We start from the raw sequence: 25,760 nt of genomic DNA on the forward strand, positions 1-25,760 counted from the left end.
ATGTTCATGCCGATTCTTTTTATTTTATGTTTTGTCAAATTTTTCCAAGTTGTAGCTTTTTCAATTTCATTTTCTTTCATCTTCTATTCTGGTTTTGTTTGTTTTCCAGTAAAATATGGGTAACATTTGTTTTTAAAGAAGCTTCATGTACATATGTATATGTATATATTATGTTTATAATGTACTTACAGAGTTCAATGTTTAGTCTGGTTCCTCTTCCAAAGATCATCTTATTTTGATTGGTATTCACACAACATGAAGCATCATAACACAAACTCAGAGAGACAAACTGAACCAAAACTCGGAGACAAACTTTGCTTCTTTTTTTTGCTTTCTTATCTATTTTGTATCGTTTTTTGCCGCTTTTTGTTGCCCAAACAACACAAGTAAAGTTAGTTTTTAAAAATGCTTCATATAAATAATGTTTATAATGTAAATCAGTTACTTACAGGGTTCAATGTTTAGTCTGGTTCCTCTTCCAAAGATCAGCTTATTTTGATTCTTAGTCACACAACATGAAGCATCGTAACACTAACTCAACCAAACTCCATTCAGAAAAACATTGTTTTAACATTAGAGACTTTGATGCTTTTTTCAACGTTTGTGTTTTTTTGTCGCTTGAATCATTTCCATCACTGTCAGCAGTTGTTAACGTCTCTTTTTTATCTGCTACTCTTATTTTGTAAATATTCAGTCAAACTCTGTAAAGTTTGTTGTTAAAGTCGCTGTGATATAAATACGTATTATGATGATTTATATTCTACTCACAGGGTTCAATGTCTAGTCTGGTTCCTCTTCCAAAGATCATCTTAGTTGCTACTCCGCCAGTATTCACACAACATGAAGCATCGTAACACCAACTCAGAGACAAACTGAACCAAACTTCATGCAGAAAAATGTGACTTTTTGAACATTTTTCGAATTCTTTGTTGCTTTTCGAAGGCTTTTAGCTTTCAAGCTGAGCTTTTAACACTTTCTTTAATTTTCTTTCATCTTCCTGTCTGGTTTGTTGGTTTTCCAGTAAAATATAAGTAGTTTGTTTTTAAAGAAGCTTCTATGTGTTTATTATGTTTATGATTTACTCACAGGGTTCAATGTTTAGTCTGGTTCCTCTTCCAAAGATCATCTTATATCCTCCAGAAGTCACACAACATGAAGCATCTTAACACAAACTCATCTCAACCAAACTCCATTCAGAAAAACATAGTTTTAACATTTGAGACTTTAGTATGAAAACAATAATCATAACACAAACTCTGAGACAAACTTTGCTTTTTTTTCACTTTCGTGTTTTTTGCAGTTTTGTGAGTTTTTTTCATGGTTTTATTATCGCTTTTTGTTTTTTGTCACTTCTTTATTGCTTTTTTGGGGGGTTTTGTCGCTATTTTGTTTTTGTTTTGTCGTTTTAATGTCAGCATCTTTATTTCTCTTTTCTTATCTTCTACTCTGGTTTTATGAATATTCAGTCAAACAAAACTGTACATTTTGTTGTTAGAGATGCTTCTTATAAATATATATTTCTACTCACAGAGTTCTATGTTTAGTCTGGTTCCTCTTCCAAAGATCATCTTAGCTGCTACTCCAGTATTCACACAACATGAAGCATCGTAACGTAAACTCAACCAAACTCCATTCAGAAAAACATCGTTTTAAGGTTTGAGACTTCTGCTGGTACGATTGGATTCCAGTTACATAAATAACAAACAGTGTTCATTAAAAGAAGATAAAATGTATATTTAGATATCTATATATAGATAACTGTAGACATAATAATCCAAATGGTTCAGATATTGATGATTCTGATTCATACTTTCTCAGTTGATCTATTTGATTTATTTTAAGTTAATCGTTTCACTAACTGTCAGCAGCTGATTATTAAGCTTTTTTTTGAAAACACAAAGTAAAGTTTGCTTTTAAAGATGCTCCATATATTTATATTTATATACTAAGTTTACAAGTTACTCACAGGGTTCGATGTTTAGTCTGGTTCCTCTTCCAAAGATCATCTTATTTTGATTCACACAACATGAAGCATTGTAACACAAACTCAGAGACAAACTGAACCAAACTTCGTGCAAATAAATGTAACTTTTTGAACGTTTTTGTAATTTTTTCGAATTTATTTGTCGCTTTTCGAAGGTTTTTGATGATTTTTAAGAAAAACTTTTTGTCTCTTTTTTATATTTTTTTTGCTTTTTCAACATTTTTAGCTTTCAAGCAGAGCTCTTTAACTTTAAACCAGCTCACTTTCTTAGATTTTCTTTTATCTTCCTGTCTGGTTGTTTGTTTTCCAGTAAAATTTAAGTAGTGTGTTTTTAAAGAAGCTTCTATGTGAATATTATGTTTATAATTTACTTACAGGGTTCAATGTTTAGTCTGGTTCCTCTTCCAAAGATCATCTTGTATTGACTTGCAGATGTCACACAACATGAAGCATCGTAACATAAACTCAACTCAACCTAACTCCATTCATAGTTTTAACATTAGAGACTTTGATACTTTTTCTTGCTACTTTCAACGTTTGTTTTTTTGTCGCTTGAATCATTTCCATCACTGTCAGCAGTTGTTAACTTGTCTTTTTTATCTGCTACTCTTATTTTGTAAATATTCAGTCAAACTCTGTAAAGTTTGTTCTTAAGTCGCTGTAATATAAATATATATTATGATGATTTATATTCTACTTACAGGGTTCAATGTTTAGTCTGGTTCCTCTTCCAAAGATTATCTTGTTCTGACTTTCATAAGTCACACAACATGAAGCATCGTAACACAAACTCAACTCAACCTAACTCCATTCAGAAAAACATTGTTTTAACATTAGAGACTTTAGTGTGAAAAGAATAATTGTAACAAAAACTCAGAGACAAACGTTTTCGGTTTCTTGCCGCTTTTTTTAACTTTTTTTTTTTTTTTGGTCGGTTTTGTTGCTTTTTTGTCGTTTTATAATCTTTTCTTGTCATCGTTTTTGTCGTTGTTGTCGCTCAATTGTCGAATCAATTCCATCACTGTCAGCATCTTTTTATTTCTCTTTTCTTATCTTCTACTCTTATTTTATAAATATTCAGTCAAACTCTGTAACGTTTGTTGTTAAAGTCACTCTGATATAAATACGTATTATGATGATTTATTTTTCTACTTACAGGGTTCAATATTTAGTCTGGTTCCTCTTCCAAAGATCATCTTATTATATCCTCCTCCAGTTGTCACACAACATGAAGCATCGTAACATAAACTCACTCAACCAAACTCCATTCAGAAAAACAGAGTTTTAACATGTAACTGAATAATTAAATTCAGACACAAAACAAAGTTGAGTTAATGTTTCAAGTAAATGTTTCCCTGCTCTCTAGATATTGATTGTTTTTGTCGTTGTCTTAAAACTACTAGTAAAGTTAGTTTTTAAAGATGCTTCAGTTCATATAAATAATGTTAATGATGTAAATCAGTTACTCACAGGTTTCAATGTTTAGTCTGGTTCCTCTTCCAAAGATTATCTTATCTGTTGCTCCAGCATTCACACAACATGAAGCATCATAACATAAACTCAGAGACAAACTGAACCAAACTTCATCCAGAAACCTTTTTTGCCGTTTTTTTTTGTTTTGTTGTCACTTTTTGCCACTTTCTTGAGCTTTTATTGTCGTTATTTTTGTCGTTTTTGTCGCTTGAATCATTTACATCACTGTCAGCATCTTTTATTTCTCTTTTCTCATCTACTACTCTGGTCAAACTTAAAACTGTAAAGATGATTCTTATAAATATATATTTCTACTCACAGGATTCAATGTATAGTCTGGTTCCTCTTCCAAAGATTATCTTATCTGCTGCTCCAACATTCACACAACATGAAGCATCATAACATAAACTCCATTTAAGAAAACATAGTTTTAACGTTTAACTGAATGATTAAATTCAGACACAAAACAACGTTGAGTTAATGTTTCAACTAAATGTTTTCCTGGTCTCTAGATATTGATTGTTTAGATTTGACTTTTGGTCACTTTTCTATCTTTTTCTGGTCTTATATGTCTTTTTGTGGCTTTTTTGTCAATTTTTTGTTGTCCAAACAACACAAGTAAAGTTAGTTTTTAAAGATGCTTCATATCAATAATGTTTATAATGTAAATCAGTTACTCACAGGGTTCTATGTTTAGTCTGGTTCCTCTTCCAAAGATCATATTGTATTGACCTCCAGAAGTCACACAACATAAAGCATCATAACATAAACTCAACTCAACCAAACTCCATTCTGATAAACATAGTTTTAACATTAAAGACTTTGATGCTTTTTTCAACTTTTTTTGTTTTCTTGTCGCTTGAATCATTTCCATCACTGTCAGCAGTTGTTAACTTCTCTTTTTTATCTGCTACTCTTATTTTGAAAATATTTAGTCAAACTCTGTAAAGTTTGTTGTTAAAGTCGCTCTGATATAAATATGTATTATGATGATTTATATTCTACTCACAGGATTCAATGTTTAGTGTGGTTCCTTTTCCAAAGATCATCTTAGCTGTTCCTCCTCCAGTATTCACACAACATGAAACATTGTAACACAAACTCTCTCAACCAAACTCCATTAAGAAATCATAGTTTTTAACATTTATGACTTTAGTAAAATGTTATCTGAACATTCAATTCATATTAGAAATAACAATGTATACATTTTGTACAGTAGAGAAACTGTTTTTATGTAATTAAAAGGCCACACACAACATTATTGTCGCTTTGTTCAACTTTTTCCTGGTTTTTAGTTTTTAGTATTTTTAAGAATTTACTTATTCCTGGGTATAATCTTTGATTATGTATTGTTGTATGTTGAGTCTGAATGTGCCTGACCATATATGAAGTTATTTTGATCAGTTTTTAGCTAACTTCAGAACTTTAACAAATCTAAAGCATCGTGAGACAAACTGAACCAAACTCCATTTAAAAAACGATCATTTTTAAATTTGAATGAATTCATCGTTGGAAAAAGTACTTTACTTGGAAAATTCCAGTAAAACACAAAGTAAAGTTAGTTTCTAAAGATGATCCATGTAAATTATGTTCATGCCGAAGTTTTTGTAGCTTTTTTTCATTTTCTTTTATCTTCTATTCTGGTTTTGTTTGCTTTCCAGTAAAATACAGGTAAAGTTTGTTTTTAAAGGTTCATGTACATAAGTTATTTGTATACAATTATGTTCATGATGTACTTACAGGGTTCAATGTTTAGTCTGGTTCCTCTTCCAAAGATTATCTTTTGATTGTTAGTCACACAACATGAAGCATCGTAACATAAACTCAGAGACAAACTGAACCAACTTCATGCAGAAAATGTCGCTTTATGAAAGTTTTTGTAACTGTTTTTGAAATTTGTGTTGCTTTTCGAAGGTTTTCGATGCTTTTTAAAAACACTTTTTGTGTTTTTAAAAAAAATTCTCTTTTTCAATGGTTTTAGCTTTCAAGCAGAGCTCTTTAACTTTAAACCAGCACACTTTCTCTGATTTTCTTTTATCTTCCTGTCTGGTTTGTTGGTTTTCCAGTAAAATACAGGTAGTTTGTTTTTAAAGAAGCTTCTATGTGAATATTATGTTTATGATTTACTCACAGGGTTCAATGTTTAGTCTGGTTCCTCTTCCAAAGATCATCTTTTCAGCTCTATTAGTCACACAACATGAAGCATCGTAACACAAACTCAACTCAACCAAACTCCATTCAGATAAACATGGTTTTAACATTTGAGACTTTAGTATGAAAACAATAATCATAACACAAACTCAGAGACAATCTTTGCTTTTTGTTGTTTTTTTGTCGCTTTTTTTGCTGTTCTTATCGTTTTTTTGTCAGTTTTATTGCTGCATTTTTGCCTCTTTCTTGAGTTTTTATTGTTGTTATTTGTGTCTTTTTTGTGGCTGAATCATTTCCATCACTGTCAGCATCTTTTTATTTCTCTTTTCTTATCTACTACTCCGGTTTAATAAATATTCAGTCAAACAAAAAATTGTAAAGTTAGTTTTTAAAGATGTTCCATATAAAAAAATTTTGTTTATATTCTACTCACAGGGTTGAATATTTAGTCTGGTTCCTCTTCCAAAGATCATCTTGTATTGACACAAACTCTCTGAACCAAACTCCATTCAGAAAAATATCATTTTAACTTTTAAAACTTTCTGTCTGAATGAAATCTAAAATGTCTAAAGTTTCCTGTATAGAAGTGTTTTAGTGTTTAATCTTAATTAAGGAAATTATGGATCCTTTTTGTCACATCCTTTTTAAAGTTTTTTAATTGTTGCTTCCAGCAGTTTGGTTGGATTTCATGTTTATGTTCGACTTTTCAATTTTTTTTTCAACTCGTTAGTTTTTAAAAACAAATCAACTTTTTCGTAACTTTTTTAACATATTTAAATTTTTGTTGGTTTTTTTTAAGTTTTTGTCGCTTTTTGTCAACTTTTTTAGCTTTCAAGCCGAGCTTTAAATAACATTTAAACCTGTGTATTTTCACCCCAGAATGAATATAAATCAACTTACTGTCATTAACATGAAGTTTGGTGCCGCTGCCAAAGATTATCTTATTCCCAGCATTCACACAACATGAAGCATCGTAACACAAACTCACTCAACCAATCTCCATTCAGAAAACCATAGTTTTAACATCTGAGACTTTGTCGTCAACTTTTGTGTCACTTTTTTTTAACATACTTTAGTTTTTGTTGGTTTTTTTTCAAAGTTTTTGTCACTTTTTGTCAACTTTTTCAACTTTCGAGCCAAGCTTTTTAGTTTAGGTTATTTCAGCTTTTTCAGACAGGTTTCAATGTTTGATCTCAATAAAGAGTAAAGATACTAAACAAAGAGTTTAGTATATATGCTTCTATTAATAATAATTAACTAATATATTCTACTAAAATTAGTTTTTAAAGATCCATATAAATAATGTTTGTATATATTTCTACTCACAGGGTTCAATGTTTAGTCTGGTTCCTCTTCCAAAGATCATCTTATCTGTTCTTCCAGTAGTCACACAACATGAAGCATCGTGACATAAACTCAACTCAACCGAACTCCATTCAGATAAACATAGTTTTAACATTAGGGTGAAAACAATAATCGTAACACAAACTCAGAGACAAACTTTGCTTTTTTACTGTTTTTTGTCGCTTTCTTGAACTTTTATTGTCATTATTTTTGTTGTTTTTGTTGCTATAATCATTTCCATCACTGTCAGCAGCTTTTTATTTCTCTTTTCTCATCTGCAGTTCTGGTTTTATAAATATTCAGTCAAACTAAACTCTGTAAAGTTTGTTGTTAAAGATGCTTCTTATAAATATATATTTCTACTCACAGGGTTCAATATTTAGTCTGGTTCCTCTTCCAAAGATTATCTTGTATTGACTTGTTCCTCCAGTCACACAACATGAAGCATCGTAACACAAACTCAGAGACAAACTCAACCAAACTTCATGCAGAAAAATTACGCTTTTTTTGGCGCTTTATGTTTTTTTTTACGCCTTCTTGAGGTTTAATTGCCGTTAATTTTGTCGTTTTTGTTGCTTGAATCATTTCCATCATCCATCTTTTTATTTTTATTTTCTTATCTGCTGCTCTGGTTTTATAAATATTCAAGTAACATGAATGATCATAACATTAACTCAACTCAACCAAACTCCATTCAGAATGTTTGAATGTCCTTATTTTAAGATCTTTGGCTAACGTACATATTATTATATTTATGTATTATATAATCTGAATCAGTTACTTACAGGGTTCAATGTTTAGTCTGGTTCCTCTTCCAAAGATTATCTTATTTAGACTTCCAGTTCCAGTCACACAACATGAAGCATCGTAACACAAACTCACTCAACCAAACTCCATTCAGAAAAACATAGTTTTAAGTTTGAGACTTCTGCCGGTATGATTAGATTCCAGTTACATAAATAAACTCTGTTCAATAAAAGCAAATAAAGTGTACATTTAGATATTAACTGTAGACATAATAAACATAATGGTTGAGATATTGATGATTCTGATTCATACTTTCTCAGTTGATTTATTTTAAATTAATCGTTTCACTAACTGTCAGCAGCTAATTATTCTGCTTTTATTTGAAAAGTAAAGTTTGCTTTTAAAGGTATATTTATATACTATGTTTATAAGTTACTCACAGGGTTCAACGTGTAGTCTGGTTCCACTTCCAAAGATCATCTTATTTTGACTCGTAGTCACACAACATGAAGCGTTGGAACATAAACTCACTCAACCAAACTCCATTCAGAAAAATGGTATTTTAAATATCTGCATTTATGGATGTATTTATGATCATAATGTTTACCCTCATGTTTTCAACAGTTTTTTTCTGCTTTTCAATGTTTTTTCAACATGTTTTGTCGCTTTTTGTATTTTTTTTGTTTTTTTCTGCTTTTATTTTTCTTAGATAAATAATATTTATTACTTTCCCGTTTTACCGGAGTCAACTATCAGCTGAATTCCTCGCCCAAAAATAAGTTTGTCTCCAGTTCCTCTCACACACTGACTCTTCTTTGATGCTTTTTCCAATTTTTTACCTTTTTTGCTTTAAAGCTTGTCTCTTTAACTTTAAAGGAACATTTAAACTTAGATTTTCAACTGAATGGTAACACATCTGCACCTGAAGCAGAAACCCAGAAAACACTAAATTCAGCAGTTTTTCATTCTGGATCAACGCTTCTTAAATAATCTACAGGTTATATTTTTGGGTTTCTGGGTAATAATCTAAATCAGTTACTCACAGGTTTCAATGTTTAGTCTGGTTCCTCTTCCAAAGAACATCTTGTATTGACTTCCACCTCCAGAAGTCACACAACATGAAGCATCGTAACACAAACTCTCTGAACCAAACTCCATTCAGAAATACTTCATTTTAACATTTAATTCTTCTGTCTGAATGAAATCTAAAATGTTTAACGTTTCCTGTAAATATACTTAACAACGTATTTTAGTGTTTAATCTTAATTAAGGAAATTATGGATCGTTTTTGTCACTTTTCTTAAAGTTTTTTATTTGTTGCTTAAGTTTTTTGTCAGTTTTCAAAAAAGAACTCAACTTTTTTAAAGTATTTTTGTTGTAAGTTTTTGTTGCTTTTTGTCAACTTTTTTAGCTTTCAGGCTGAGCTTTTTAACTTGAAATAACATTCAAACCAGTTTGTTTTTCACCCCAGAATGAATATAAATCAACTTACTGTCATTAACATGAAGTTTGGTGCCGCTGCCAAAGATGATCTTATACCCACCGCCAGCATTCACACAACATGAAGCATCGTAACACAAACTCACTCAAGCAACCTCCATTCAGAAAAATATAGTTTTAAAACTTTTTTTTTCACTTTTTAACGTATTTTAGTTTTTGTCGCTTTTTGTCAACTTTTTTAGCTTTGCAGCCGAGCTTTTTAACTTTAAATAACATTTAAACCAGTTTTTCTTACAGGGTTCAATGGTTGATCTGAGTAAAGACACTAAAAAAAGTGTTTAAGTGTTCAGTTGATACGCTGATGATTCTGCTTTTTATCGCTTTAAACTTCTATTCTGATTTTGTGTGAACAACAAAAGTAAAGTTAATTTTTAAAGATGTTCCATATGAATAATGTTTGTATATATTTCTACTCACAGGGTTCAATATTTAGTCTGGTTCCTCTTCCAAAGATTAACTTGTTTCCAGTAGTCACACAACATGAAGCATCGTAACATAAACTTGAAACTTAAAGATGCTTTCTATAAATAATATTAAAATACTAAAACATCAGATTCAAGTGTTTCCCCAACAATGTAACACTGAATCTTGTTTTGTGCTGATTTAATGAGCCTCATATTAATAATATTTTAGATTGATATCGGTTACTTACAGGGTTCAATGTTTAGTCTGGTTGCTCTTCCAAAAATCATCTTTTGAGTCGTAGTCACACAACATGAAGCATCGTAACACAAACTCTCTGAACCAAACTCCATTCAGAATGATATATCATAACATGTAACTGAATGATTAAATTCAGAGACAAAACAAAATGTTTCCCTGTTTTTTTATAAAATGTTATGTTTTGGTCGCTTTTTAGTCTTTTTTGGTCTTATATTTGTCTTTTTTGTTACTTTTTTTTGTTGGCCAAACAACACAAGTAAAGTTAGTTTTTAAAGATGCTTCATATAAATCATGTTTATAAAGTAAATCGGTTACTCACAGGGTTCAATGTTTAGTCTGGTTCCTCTTCCAAAGATCATCTTATTTACATTCGCTCCAGTATTCACACAACATAAAGCATCATAACACAAACTCAGAGACAAACTCAAACAAACTCCATTCAAGAAAACATTGTTTTACAGATGCAGAATTCTGCAAAATTTACTTATTTTTTTTCAATCTTTAGTTGTTCCTTTTGGTCGTTTTTTCTTGGTTGCTTTTTATTTTCGCTTTTGCAGATTTTCCATCTAGATCAACGCTAAAAACTTTTTTTTCAGTTTATATTTTTGAGTCTAAATCAGTTACTTACAGGGTTCAATGTTTAGTCTGGTTCCTCTTCCAAAGATTGTCTTAGCTGCTGCTCCTCCAGTATTCACACAGCATGAAGCATCGTAACATAAACTCAACTCAACCAAACTCCATTCAGAAAAACATAGTTTTAACATTTTATCGGAGTAATTATGGTCTAGTGAAATAACTTTTAGTAAAGATCCTGAACAAATCTTTGATCCTCTGAATTAACACATATTGAATTTTTCTTTTTTTTAAATTTGGTCCCTTTTTTCAAGGTTTTGTCCCGTTTTGAAATTTTTGTCGCTTTCAATACTCAACTCTTAGTTGGTATATTTATTGATTATGAATTGGGATTTCTAAGTGGCGTCTTCATGTTTGAATGTACTTATTGTACGTATGTATATATTATATTTAGGTATTATATCATCTGAATCAGTTACTTACAGGGTTCAATGTTTAGTCTCGTTCCTTTTCCAAAGATTATCTTTTGATTTCCAGTTCCAGTCACACAACATGAAGTATTGTAACACAAACTCACTCAACCAAACTCCATTCAGAAAAACATAGTTTTTACATTTAACTGAATGATTAAATTCAGACACAGAACAAATTTGAGTTACTGTTTCAACTAAATGTTTCCCTGGTCTCTAGATATTGATTGTTTGGATTTGACGTTTTGGTCGCTTTTTCGTCTTAAATTTGTCTTTGTTGTGGCTTTTTTGTCACTTTTTTTTTTCAAACAACACAAGTAAAGTCATATAAATAATGTTTATAATATAAATCAGTTACTCACAGGGTTCAATGTTTAGTCTGGTTCCTCTTCCAAAGATTATCTTATTCAAACCGTCATTAGTCACACAACATGAAGCATCGTAACACAAACTCAGAGAAAAACTGAACCAAACTTCATGCAGAAAAATGTCGCTTTTTGAACGTTTTTTGTCGCATTGTTGCCGCTTTCTTGAGGTGTTATTGTCGTTATAAGTCGTTTTTGTCGCTTGAATCCTTTCTTTTTTTTCACCCTTTTTTTAAGTTTTTGTTACTTTCAATACTTTCTCAGTTGATATATTTATTGATTATGAATTGGGATTTCTAAGTGGCGTCTTCATGTTTGAATGTACTTATTGTACGTATGTATATATTATATTTAGGTATTATATCATTTGAATCAGTTACTTACAGGGTTCAATGTTTAGTCTGGTTCCTCTTCCAAAGATTGTCTTTCGATCTCCAGTTCCAGTCACACAACATGAAGCATCGTAACACAAACTCACTCAACCAAACTCCATTCAGAAAAACAGAGTTTTAACATGTAACTGAATGATTAAATTCAGACACAAAACAAAGTTGAGTTAATGTTTCATCTAAATGTTTCCCTGGCTTTTTAGTCTTTTTTTGGTTGTATATTTGTCTTTTTTATCACTTTTTTTGTTGTCCTAACAACATAAGTAAAGTTAGTTTTTAAAGATGCTTCATATAAATCATGTTTATAATGTAAATCAGTTACTCACAGGGTTCAATGTTTAATCTGGTTCCACTTCCAAAGATCAGCTTATTTTGATTCGCTCCAGTAGTCACACAACATGAAGCATTGTGACACAAACTCAGAGACAAACTGAACCAAACTTGTGTAAAAAATTTCACTTTTTGAAATTTTTTTTGAGGTTTTATTGTCATTATTTTTGTCGCTTGAATTATTTCCATAACTGTCAGCATCTTTTAATTTCTCTTTTCTTATCTTCTGGTATGGTTTTATAAATAATCAGACAAACAAAAAAACTGAAGTTTGTTGTTAAAGATGCTTCGTATAAATATATATTTCTACTCACAGGGTTCAATGTTTAGTCTGGTTCCTCTTCCAAAGATTATCTTATCAAATCCTCCAGTATTCACACAACATGAAGCATCGGAACATAAACTCACTCAAACAAACTCCATTCAGAAAAACATAGTTTTAACATTTGAGACTTTTATCGGAGTAATTTTGGTCTAGTGAAATAACTTTTAGTAGAGATACTGAACAAATGTTTTATCCTCTGAATTAACACGTATTGAATTCTATTTATTGATTATGATTTGGGATTTCTAAGCGGTGTCTTCATGTTTGAATGAACTTATTGTAAGATCTTTGGCTAAAGTATATATTATTATATTTATGTATTATATAATCTGAATCAGTTACTTACAGGGTTCAATGTTTAGTCTGGTTCCTCTTCCAAAGATTATCTTTTGACCTCCAGTTACAGTCACACAACATGAAGCATCGTAACACAAACTCTCTGAACCAAACTCCATTCAGAAAAACAGAGTTTTAAAATGTAACTGAATGATTAAATTCAGACACAAAGCAAATTTGGGTTAATGTTTCAACTAAATGTTTCCCTGGTCTCTAGATATTGATTGTTTGCATTTGACATTTTGGTCACTTTTTTGTCTTAAATTTGTCTTTTTTGTCATTTTTTTTCCAAACAACACAAGTTAGTTTTTAAAGATGCTTCATATAAATAATGTTTATAATGTAAATAAGTTACTTACAGGGTTCAATGTTTAGTCTGGTTCCTCTTCCAAAGATTATCTTATTCACACCGCCAGTATTCACACAACATGAAGCATCGTAACACAAACTAAGAAACAAACTGAACCAAACTTCATGCAGAAAAATGTCGCTTTTTGTCTTATTTTTGCCGCTTTCTTGAGGTTTTAATGTCGTTTTTGTTGATTAAATCACTTCCATCACTGTCACTATCTTTTTATTTCTCTTTTCTTATCTTCTGCTCTGGTTTTATAAATATTCAGACAAACAAAAAACTGAAGTTTCTCATTAAAAGCATCATAACATTTCTCATCTTATAAATATATATTTCTACTCACAGGGTTCAATGTTTAGTCTGGTTCCTCTTCCAAAGATTATCTTATCAAATCCTCCAGTAGTCACACAACATGAAGCATTGTGACATAAACTCAACCAAACTCCATTCAGAAAAACATAGTTTTAAAATTTGAGACTTTTATCTGAGTAATTATGGTCTAGTGAAATAACTTTTAGTAGAGATACTGAACAAATGTTTGATCCTCTGAATTAACACATATTGAATTTAACTTTTTTTTTTAAATTTGGTCCCTTTTTTCAAGGTTTTGTCCCATTTTTGAAATTTTTGTCGCTTTCAATACTTTCTCAGTTGATATATTTATTGATTATGATTTGGGATTCCTAAGCGGTGTCTTCATGTTTGAATGTACATATTGTAAGATCTTTGGCTAATGTTTATTATATTTATGCTTTATATAATCTGAATCAGTTACTTACAGGGTTCAATGTTTAGTCTCGTTCCTCTTCCAAAGATTAGCTTTTGATTTCCAGTCACACAACATGAAGCATTGTGACACAAACTCACTCAACCAAACTCCATTCAGAAAAACAGAGTTTTAACATGTAACTGAATGATTAAATTTAGATACAAAACAAATTTGAGTTACTGTTTCAACTAAATGTTTCCCTGGTCTCTAGATATTGATTGTTTGGATTTGATGTTTTTGTCCCTTTTTTGTCTTAAATTTGTCTTTGTTGTGCCTTTTTTTGTTGTCCAAACAACATAAGTAAAGTTAGTTTTTAAAGATGCTTCATATTAATAATGTTTATAATGTAAATCCATTACTTACAGGGTTCAATGTTTAGTCTGGTTCCTCTTCCAAAGATCATCTTATTTCCTCCTCCAGTAGTCACACAACATGAAGCATCGTAACATAAACTCAGAGAGACAAACTCAACCAAACTTCATTCAGATAAAAATGACAATTTTTGAACGTTTTTTGTCGCTTTATTTCCCCATTTTTTAACGGTTTTATTGTCATTTTTTTATTACTTATTTATTGCTTTTGTGGGGGGGGGGGTTTCGCTTTATTTTGTTGTCCAAACAACACAAGTAAAGTTTTTTGTTAAAGATGCTTCATATAAATATATATTTCTACTCACAGGGTTCAATGTTTAGTCTGGTTCCTCTTCCAAAGATTATCTTTTGATTTCCTCCAGCATTCACACAACATGAAGCATCATAACATAAACTCAACCCAACCAAACTCCATTCAGAAAAACATAGTTTTAACCTTTGAGACTTTTATCTGAGTAATTACGGTCTAGTGAAATACATTTTAGTAGAGATACTGAACAAATGTTTGATCCTCATATTGAATTTAACTTTCAATACTTTCTCAGTTGATATATTTATTGATATGATTTGGGATTTCTAAGCAGTGTCTTCATGTTTGAATGTACTTATTGTAAGATCTTCGGCTAACATATATATTATTATATTTATGTATTATATAATCTGAATCAGTTACTTACAGGGTTCAACGTTTAGTCTCGTTCCTCTTCCAAAGAACATCTTATTTTGATTTCCAGTTCCAGTCACACAACATGAAGCATCGTAACATAAACTCAACTCAACCAAACTCCATTCAGAAAAACATTGTTTTAACATTTGAGACTTTTATCGGAGTAATTATTGTCTAGTGAAATAACTTTTAGTAGAGATACTGAACAAATGTTTTATCCTCTTAATTAACACATATGGAATTTAACTTTTTTTTGAAGTTTTTGTCGCTTTCAATACTTTCTTAGTTGATATATTTATTGATCATGATTTTGGATTTCTAAGCGGTGTCTTCATGTTTGAATGTACTTATTGTACATATATATATATATTATATTTAGGTATTATATAATTTGAATCAGTTACTTACAGGGTTCAATGTTTAGTCTGGTTCCTCTTCCAAAGATTATCTTTTGATTTCCAGTCACACAACATGAATCATCGTAACACTCACTCAACCAAACTCCATTCAGAAAAACAGAGTTTTATCATTAAACTGAATGATTAAATTTAGACACAAAGCAAATTTGGGTTAATGTTTCAACTAAATGTTTCCCTGGTCTCTAGATATTGATTGTTTGCATTTGACGTTTTGGTCACTTTTTTGTCTTAAATTTGTCTTTTTTGTCACTTTTTTTTTCCAAACAACACAAGTTAGTTTTTAAAGATGCTTCATATAAATAATGTTTATAATGTAAATCAGTTACTCACAGGGTTCAATATTTAGTCTGGTTCCTCTTCCAAAGATTATCTTATTCACACCGTCAGTCACACAACATGAAGCATCGTAACACAAACTCAGAAACAAACTGAACCAAATTACTTCATGCAGAAAAATGTCGCTTTTTGACGTTTTTTGTTGCATTTTCGTCACTTTCTTGAGGTTTTATTGTCGTTATTTTTGTCGTTTTTGTTGATTAAATCATTTCCATCACTGTCAGCATCTTTTTATTTCTCTTTTCTTATCTTCTGCTCTGATTTTATAAATATTCAGTCAAACTAAACTTTATGAAGATTGTTATTAAAGATGATTCATATAAATATATAATTCTACTCACAGGGTTCAATGTTTAGTCTTGTTCCTCTTCCAAAGATCATCTTATTTCCTCCAGTATTCACACAACATGAAGCATCGTAACATAAACTCCACTCAACCAAACTCCATTCAGAAAAACATAGTTTTAACATTTGAGACTTTTATCGGAGTAATTATGGTCTAGTGAAATAACTTTTAGTAGAGATCCTGAACAAATGTTTGATCATCTGAATTAACACATATTGAATTTAACTTTTTTTTTTTTATTTGGTCCCTTTTTTCAAGGTTTTGTCCCTTTTTAGAAATTTTTGTCACTTTCAATACTTTCTCAGTTGGTATATTTATTGATTATGATTTGGGATTTCTAAGTGTTGTCTTCATGTTTGAATGAACTTATTGTAAGATCTTGGCTAACATATATATTATTATATTTATGTAATATATAATCTGAATCAGTTACTTACAGGGTTCAATGTTTAGTCTCGTTCCTCTTCCAAAGATTAGCTTTTGATTTCCAATTCCAGTCACACAACATGAATCATCGTAACACAAACTCACTCAACCAAACTCCATTCAGAAAAACAGAGTTTAAACATTTAACTGAATGATTAAATTCAGACACAAAACAAAGTTGAGTTACTGTTTCAACTAAATGTTTCCCTGGTCTCTAGATATTGATTGTTTGGATTTGACTTTTGGTCGCTTTTTTGTCTTTTTTTTTTGTTGTCCAAACAACACAAGTAAAGTTAGTTTTTAAAGATGCTTCATATAAATAATGTTTATAATCTCAATCAGTTACTTACAGGGTTCAATGATTAGTCTGGTTCCACTTCCAAAGATCATCTTATTTTGATTTGCACCTCCGGTCACACAACATGAAGCATCGTAACACAAAACTCAGAGACAAACTGAACCAAACTTCATACAGAAAAATGTCGCTTTTTGAACGTTTTTTGTCGCATGGTTGCCGCTTTCTTGAGGTTTTATTGTCATTATTTTTGTCGTTTTTGTCGCTTGAATCATTTCCATCACTGTCAGCATCTTTTATTTCTCTTTTCTTATATTTTACTCTGGTTTTATAAATATTCAAAAAAGAAAAAAAACTGTAAAGTTTGTTGTTATAAATATATATTTCTACTCACAGGATTCAATGTTTAGCCTGGTTCCTCTTCCAAAGATTAACTTAGCTGCTGTTCCTCCAGTATTCACACAACATGAAACATCATAACATAAACTCAGAGACAAACTTTGCTTCTTTTATTGTTTTTTTTGCCATATTTGGGGATTTGTTTTGGCAGTTTTATTGTCATCTTTTATCGCTTATTTATTACTTTTGTGGTTTTTTTGTCGCTTTATTTTGTTGTCGAAACACAAGTAAAGTTTGTTGTTAGAGATGCTCCATATAAATAATGTTTATAATGCTTTCTTGTCACTTTTTTTGCTTTTCGTCGCTTTTGTCACATTTTTGTCGCATTTTTGTCGCATTTTCTCAATTTTTCTGTCATTTTTTCCTGCATTTTTGCCGCTAAGTTTGTTGTTAAAAAAGCTTCTTATGAATATATATATTCTACTCACAGGGTTCAATGTTTAGTCTGGTTCCTCTTCCAAAGATTATCTTAGTATTTCCTCCTCCAGCATTCACAAAACATGAATCATCATAACACAAACTCACTCAACCAAACTCTGAATGATTATATGCAGACACAAAAAAAAGTTGAGTTAATGTTTCAACAAAATGTTTCCCTGCTCTCTAGATGTTGATTGTTTTTTTGACACTATTTTGTCACTTTTTTTGTTGTCTTAAAACTACAAGTAAAGTTAGTTTTTAAAGATGCTTCATATAAATAATGTTAATGATGTAAATCAGTTACTCACAGGGTTCAATGTTTAGTCTGGTTCCTCTTCCAAAGATTATCTTAGTATTTCCTCCTCCAGTATTCACACAACATGAAGCATTGTAACATAAACTCAACTCAACCCAACTTCATGCAGAAAATATTTGCTTTTTGCAGGTTTTTTGTAGCTTTTTCAGATGCATTTTTGACGCTTCCTTGAGCTTTTATTGTAGTTATTTTTGTCATTGTTGTCGCTTGAATCATTTCCATCACTGTCAGCATCTTTTTATTTCTCTTTTCTACTCAGGCTTTATAAATATTCAGTGAAACTAAACTCTGTAAAGTTATATATAAATATATATTTCTACTCACAGGGTTCAATGCTTAGTCTGGTTCCTCTTCCAAAGATTATCTTATTATATCCTCCAGAAGTCACACAACATGAAGCATCGTAACATAAACTCAGAAACATACTCAACCAAACTCCATTTAAGAAAACATCGTTTTAACATTAAACTGAATGATTAAATTCAGACACAAAACAAAACTTATAGCTTGAATCATTTCCATCACTGTCAGCAGTTGTTAACTTCTCTTTTTTATCTGCTACTCTTATTTTGTAAATATTCAGTCAAACTCTGTAAAGTTTGTTGTTAAAGTCTCTCTGATATAAATACATATTATGATGATTTATATTCTACTCACAGGGTTCAATGTCTAGTCTGGTTCCTCTTCCAAAGATCATCTTTTGAGCTCCAGTATTCACACAACATGAATCATCAGAACACAAACTCAACTCAACCATTCAACTCCATTTACAAATCAGTCATGTTTTTTTGTCGTTTGTTTTGGGCTTTCTTTTCACTTTTTGTTGATTTTTTGTCACTTTTTTGTCGCTTTTTTAGTTGTTTATTTCTGCTTTTTGTCGCTTTTTTTATTGCTTTTTATAAGGGTTTAATATTTAGTCTGGTTCATCTTCCAAAAATCATCTTCTATTGACACAAACTCTCTGAACCAAACTGAATTCAGAAACACATCATTTTAACTTAAAAATGTTCGGTCTGAATGAAATCTTAAATGTCTAAAGTTTCCAGAGTTCAAATCTTTAGATTGATACGCTGATGATTCTGCTTTTTGTCTTTTTAATCTTCTACTCTGATCTTGTGTGAACAACAAAAGTAAAGTAAGTTTTTAAAGATGTGCCATGTCAATAATGTTTGTATATATTTCTACTCACAGGGTTCAATGTTTAGTCTGGTTCCTCTTCCAAAGATCATCTTAGCCTGACTTCCAGTAGTCACACAACATGAAGCATCGTAACATAAACTCAACTCAACCAAACTCCATTCAGAAAAACAGAGTTTTAACATTTAACTGAATGATTAAATTCAGACACAATACAACTTTAAGTTAATGTTTCAACTAAATGTTTCTTTGCTCTCTAGATATTGATTGTTTGGATTTGAGGTTTAGGTCGCTTTTTTGTTCTTATATTTGTCTTTTTGTGGCTTTTTTGTCACTTTTTTCGATGTCCTAACAACACAAATAAAGTTAGTTTTTAAAGATGCTTCATATAAATAATGTTTATAATGTAAATCAGTTACTTACAGGGTTCAATGTTTAGTCTGGTTCCTCTTCCAAAGATCAGCTTATTTACATTCGTAGTCACACAACATGAAGCATCGTAACACAAACTCACTCAACCAAACTCCATTCACAAAAACATTGTTTTAAGATTTAACTGAATTATGATTTGTGTCCTGTGCAACATTTCAATCTACGTACTTTTAAAGGATTTGTGAGGGATAAAATCTCTTGGATTTTGAATAATTGATGCTGTGTTAAGAGTTAAACAAGAAATAATATTTATTACTTTCCCGTCTTACCGGAGTCGACTATCAGCTGAGTTCCTCTCCCGAAAATAAGCTTCTCTCCAGATCCTCTAACACTGTGACTCACAGCTGACACGAAACTAAACGCTGCTTCTATGTTGCTTTTTTGTCGATTTTTTAAACTTTTTGTGACTTATTCCAACTTCATCTTGTTGTGATTGTTAAACTGTGACTTTAGAAGTGTTGACAGGTCAAATACATCTCCAATTTAAGGAGAATGTTTGTTGCTTGTTGCTGAGTTTTTAAGACAAATCAAACGTTCTTCTTTGACAAACTGACGCTAAAATAACCCCAGAAAATCAGCTGATTTGTTGGAATGTAATGTAAAGGCAGATTTATTTTTCTCATGTTGAAGGAAACACAACATTTAGGACTCATTCATACACTAAAGTTACTTTTTGATTCAACGTTTTTGTTGTTTGTTTTATGTTTTTGATACTTTTTTTGACAACACAAGTTACTTTTTGTTGCTTTTTATTTTCTCGATGTTTTTTGTCATTTTTTTGTAAATTTTGTACCACTTTTTTCCGGCATTTTTTGGTCTCTTTCTTTGATGTTTTTGTCACTTCTTCTACGTCCTAAAGTCAGTTTGGTTCAACACAATTTACCTTTAGGAGGGTTGGTTTAGATAAAGTTTAGATAAAGTTTAAAACATGTTCTTACCGGAGTCAACTCTGAGCTGAGTTCCTCTCCCGAAAATCATCTTCTCTGCGTTTCCTTTCACACTCTGACTCACAGCTGACACAAAACCTCACGCACAACAACGCTTAGAAAACGCTTAGAAAACGCTTAGAAAACACTTAGATATGAGGAATAACTTTTGTTGTTCTGTAACATTTTAAACATTCTCTGAAAAGAAGCTGCTCCAGTTATAAACTCCTCTAAACAAATCTCTCTAATTCATGTTAAGCTTTCTTTTGATGCTTTTTTAAACATTTGTTAAACACTTTTTTGACACCATTTTCAGCGCTTTTGATGCTGGTGCTGGTTAATAATAATGGTTAATAACTATATAAGTTGTCAGAGCTCAGATACATGTTCCATAATGCATTAGTGATACTTTAATCAACGTGTTTGTGTGTGTATTCTAAATAAAAAGATGAATCTTACCAGAGTCAACTGTTAGTTTGGTTCCTCTGCCGAAATAAAGTTTCTCTCCCTGACGTGTCACACCGTAACTCTCTCTGGGACAAAAACTAAACGCTCTGTCGCCTCTTTAACACTCACTCTATAACTTCTCACTCTGTCTAAATCTAAACTCAGATTTAAAGTCAAATGAAGAAGCTGGATTAACTAAAACCAGATTCAACAGTTAGTTTGGTTCCTCTGCCGCTTTCTTCAAAGTTTTTGTCGCATTTTTCGCCGTTTCTATCGAGTCACTAAATGACGAAAACATGAAGAAATAAACGAGTTCTATCGACACATTTTAATACATGAAAACATGTTTTTTTGTCTTTTTCTTCAAAGGTTTATGTCTCTTATTCCTCTAAAAACTGTAATAAACTCAAACAAAATGACACATAAACAAGTCATATGGACACGTTTAAAGGGTCAACATTTGTGTTGCTTTCTTCAACTTTTTTTCTGTGGTTTTGTTAATTTCTTCAACGTGTTTGTGTGTATTTGTAAATGTTAAAACATAAAAACATAAATCTTACCAGATTCAACCGTTAGTTTGGTTCCTCTGCCGAAATAAAGTCGGTTTCCTCCCTGAGCTGTCACACAGTAACTCTCTCTGGGACTAAAACTGCTGCTTTTAAAAATTATTGTTGCTTTTTTTTACATTTCTGTGTTTATCTTCAAAGTTTTGGTCGTTATTTTTTAAGTTTTTGAAAATAATTTTTTTTTGTGGCTTTATGAATTTTTTTTTTGCTGATTTTTGAGGAAAATGCTGTTTCCTTGTTTGACGTTTTAGACCCTTTCTGCAATGTTTGTCGCTTTCTTTAAATTTAGTTGCTTTTTTATTTACATTTTTAAACTTTAACTTAATTTCTTTTTTAAAATGTTGCTTTTTTTTGACACTTTTTTCAATGTTTTTTGTCACTTTAATCAAAGTTTTTGTCACTTTTTGACTTTTCTGAAACGTTTTCGTCTCTGTTTCTAAGTTATAAATCAATAAAAACATAAATCTTACCAGAATCAACCGTTAGTTTGGTTCCTCTGCCGAAATAAAGTTTCTCTCTCTGAGCCGTCACACAGTAACTCTCTCTGGGACAAAAACTAAACGTCCTGTCGCCTCTGTAACAGCGATCTTTAGTTATAAAAAGAACCTTTGGTGTTATATATATAAACATAAATCACATATCTATTTATTTGTTTCTAACTTTCTCTTTTCACTTTGGATCTTCAAACTCCACAAACATCAAATGAACATTTATAACATTTATAACGTCACTTTGTTTCCATGTTTTTGTCATTTTCTTCAAAGTATATTTATATTTTTAGTTTTTGAAGTTTTTGCAGCTTTTTACAGACATTATTTTTGTGACTTTTCTTTGACATTTCTGATGCTTTTCTGACGTCTTTGAGAATTTTTTCGTAATTTGTGTCGCTGTCTTCGATGCTTTAGCTGCTCCGTTTCAAGTTTTTGTTCAGTCAAACAAAAAACTGTAAAGTTAGTTATTAAAGATGATTCTTATAAATATATATTTCTACTCACAGGGTTCAATGTTTAGTCTGGTTCCTCTTCCAAAGATCATCTTATAATTTCCTCCTCCAGTATTCACACAACATGAAGCATCATAACATAAACTCACTCAACAAAACTCCATTCAGAAAAACAGAGTTTTAACATTTAACTGAATGATTAAATTCAGACACAAAACAAAGTTGAGATAATGTTTGGATTTTTTTATATTTGGTCGCTTTTTAGTCTTTTAGTCCCTTTTCTTGAAGTTCTTGTCGCTTTCAAAACTTTCTCAGTTGATATGATTTGGGATTTCTAAGTGGTGTCTTCATGTTTGAATGTACTTATTGTACGTATGTATATATTATTATATTTATGTATTATATAATCTGAATCAGTTACTTACAGGGTTCAATGTTTAGTCTAGTTCCTCTTCCAAAGATCATCTTTTGATTTCCTCCTCCAGTAGTCACACAACATGAAGCATCGTAACATAAACTCACTCAACCAAACTCCATTTAAGAAAACAGAGTTTTAACATTTAACTGAATGATTAAATTCAGACACAAAACAAAGTTGAGATAATGTTTCAACTAAATGTTTCCCTGGTCTGTAGATATTGATTGTTTGGATTTGACGTTTTGGTTGCTTTTTTGGTCATATATTTGACTTTTTTGTGGCTTTTTTGTCCCTTTTTTTGAAGTTTTTGTTGCTTTCAATACTTTCTCAGTTGATATATTTATTGATTATGATTTGGGATTTCTAAGTGGTGTCTTCATGTTTGAATGTACTTATTTTAAGATCTTTGTCTAACATATATATTATTATATTTATGTATTATATAATCTGAATCAGTTACTTACAGGGTTCAATGTTTAGTCTGGTTCCTCTTCCAAAGATTATCTTTTCAGTTCCAGTCACACAACATGAAGCATCGTAACATAAACCCACTCAACCAAACTCCATTCAGAAAAACAGAGTTTTAACATGTAACTGAATGATTAAATTCAGACACAAAACAAATTTGAGTTAATGTTTCAACTAAATGTTTCTTTCCCTGGCTTTTTAGTCTTTTTTTGGTCATATATTTGTCTTTTTTGTCACTTTTGTTGTTGTCTAACTTATGTCTAAACAACATAAGTAAAGTTAGTTTTTAAAGATGCTTCATATAAATCATGTTTATAATGTAAATTAGTTACTCACAGGGTTCAATGTTTAATCTGGTTCCACTTCCAAAGATCATCTTATTTTGATTCGCTCCAGTAGTCACACAACATGAAGCTTCGTAACACAAACTCAGAGACGAACTGAACCAAACTTGTGAAAAAAATGTCACTTTTTGAAACAAATTTTGAGGTTTTATTGTCATTATTGTTGTCCAAACAACCCATTTTGTGGGGTTTTTTGTCAGTTTTATTGTCACCTTTTTTTTTTTGCTTCTTCTACATGTTAAATCCAGAAAATCTCTTTCCAGATTCAGTCTCTTTGGTTCAAAACAAGTTACCTGATAAGAGATGTTTTAGATCAAGTTTAAATAAAGTTTGAAACATGTTCCCGTCTTACCGGAGTCGACTCTGAGCGGAGTTCCTCTCCCGAAAATCATCTTGTCTCCAGTTCCTCTCACACACCGACTCACAGCTGACACAAAACTTCACGCACAACAACGCTCATAAAACGCTTAGAAAACGCTCAGAACTTTATTCAGACTTTTTTCAGACTTTGTGTCACTTTCTTCTATACTTTAGCTGCTTTGTTTGAAGTTTTTGATGCTTATTAAAATAAATGTCGGTGTCTTTTTGACATCTTTGAGACTTTCTTCGACGTTTGTTTCTTTCTTTAAAGTTTTTGTCACTTTTTTCTGTAGTTTTGTTAATTTCTTCAACGTGTTTGTGTGTGTTTGTAAATGTTTAAATATAAAAAGATCAATCTTACCAGATTCAACCGTTAGTTTGGTTCCTCTGCCGAAATAAAGTCGTTGTCCTCCCTGATCTGTCACACAGTAACTCTCTCTGGGACAAAAACTGCTGCTCTCACTCAGATTCTCTCTTGATGCTTTCTGGACCGTTAAAATTAATAAAACGCATGATTATTAATGGTTATAGATGATTATAAACAGGTTATAGATGATTATAAAGAGGTTGTAGATGATTATAAACAGGTTATAGATGATTATAAAGAGGTTATAGATGATTATAAATAGGTTATAGATGATTATAAACAGGTTATAGATGACTATAAAGAGGTTATAGATTATAAACAGGTTATAAATGATTATAAAGAGGTTATAGATAATTATAAAGATGTTATAGATGATTATAAAGAGGTTATAGATGATTATAAAGATGTTATAGATGATTATAAACAGGTTATAGATGACTATAAACAGGTTATAGATGACTATAAAGAGGTTATAGATGATTATAAACAGGTTATAGATGATTATAAATGGGTTATAGATGACTATAAATAGATTATAGATGATTATAAACAGGTTATAGATGATTATAAACAGGTTATAGATGACTATAAATAGGTTATAGATGATTATAAACAGGTTATAGATGCCAGATTTAGCCAAAAGGTTTTTAAATGTCAGCTGTGTAGGTTTTTTTACACTTTTTTTGTCTCAATTTAAATATTTATCCTCGTTTCTCTGTGACGTTTGTTTGAAACAGCTCTTATGAATATTAATGTTAATATGTTTATATCTTCACACAGAAAGCAGCTTTGATCTCGTAGCAAAATACTGAATTAAAACAAGAGTCTAAAGTGTCAGAAAGTGAAGATTTTTCTGACATTTTTGTTGCTTTCGTCTACTTTTTGTCGATTTTTGTTTTACGTTTCTGACGCTTGTTTCGAAGTTTTTTTGTCGCTTTCTTTGACGTGGTTTTACGTCAATTTCTTTGTGACGGGTGTTTGAAACAGCTCTACACTTATAAATATTGTTTAATGTCTTTATATCTTCACTCAGAAAGCAGCTCTTATCGTGTAGCTAAGACCAGACTCGCCAGCGACAGAAACTCACCGAGAGTCCGTTTCAGGATCCACTTCCTGTAAAGTCCACATCCCAAAAACCAGAAGCATCACGCGGAGTCCATGATCTTCAGCAGGCGTCCAAAACAAACGCTCCTCGGCATCCCATAATCTATTTCAGGCTGCTCCGTTCGGACGCTCCGGCCTAAAACATTAACAGATAAAAAAAAAATACTTTAAAAACGAGTTTAAAACGGTCGTGTGACACAGAACCAGAACCAGAACCAGAGCAACGTGCTGCTTGGCAAGGTTAGGTTTTTTCGCTGTTTTTGTCGTTTCAAAATTTTTGTTTTTTTACCCGAAATCTGTCTTGGTTTTTTGGGTCTTTTACTTGTTTGGACTCGCGGCGCCGGAGCGTTTGCCTCCACTGCTGACCGGCCATGAACAGAACTTCAAGTTAACGGAGTTATCAATCGATCTATTGAACCGTGAAGATACCGGCTGGTTGGTCTGGATCTTTGATGACTCTCGGAGCCTTTTGTTTTTGCTGC

General features: G+C 31.2%; 1 protein-coding gene across 1 annotated transcript in view; it reads right to left on the minus strand.

Annotated features, from left to right (window-relative positions):
- Positions 1-23,855, minus strand: part of LOC120567903 (M1-specific T cell receptor alpha chain) — a 63,632-nt gene extending 39,777 nt beyond the window's left edge. The window contains exon 1 of the mRNA XM_039814972.1: positions 23,800-23,855. Within this exon, the coding sequence (XP_039670906.1) occupies positions 23,800-23,839 (40 nt within the window). The 5' untranslated portion in view covers positions 23,840-23,855. The remainder of the gene's footprint in view (positions 1-23,799) is intronic.
- Between the last annotated feature and the right edge of the window lie 1,905 nt (positions 23,856-25,760).

The sequence above is a fragment of the Perca fluviatilis genome, chromosome 11 (assembly GCF_010015445.1).
Source record: "Perca fluviatilis chromosome 11, GENO_Pfluv_1.0, whole genome shotgun sequence".
Taxonomy (NCBI): domain Eukaryota; kingdom Metazoa; phylum Chordata; class Actinopteri; order Perciformes; family Percidae; genus Perca; species Perca fluviatilis.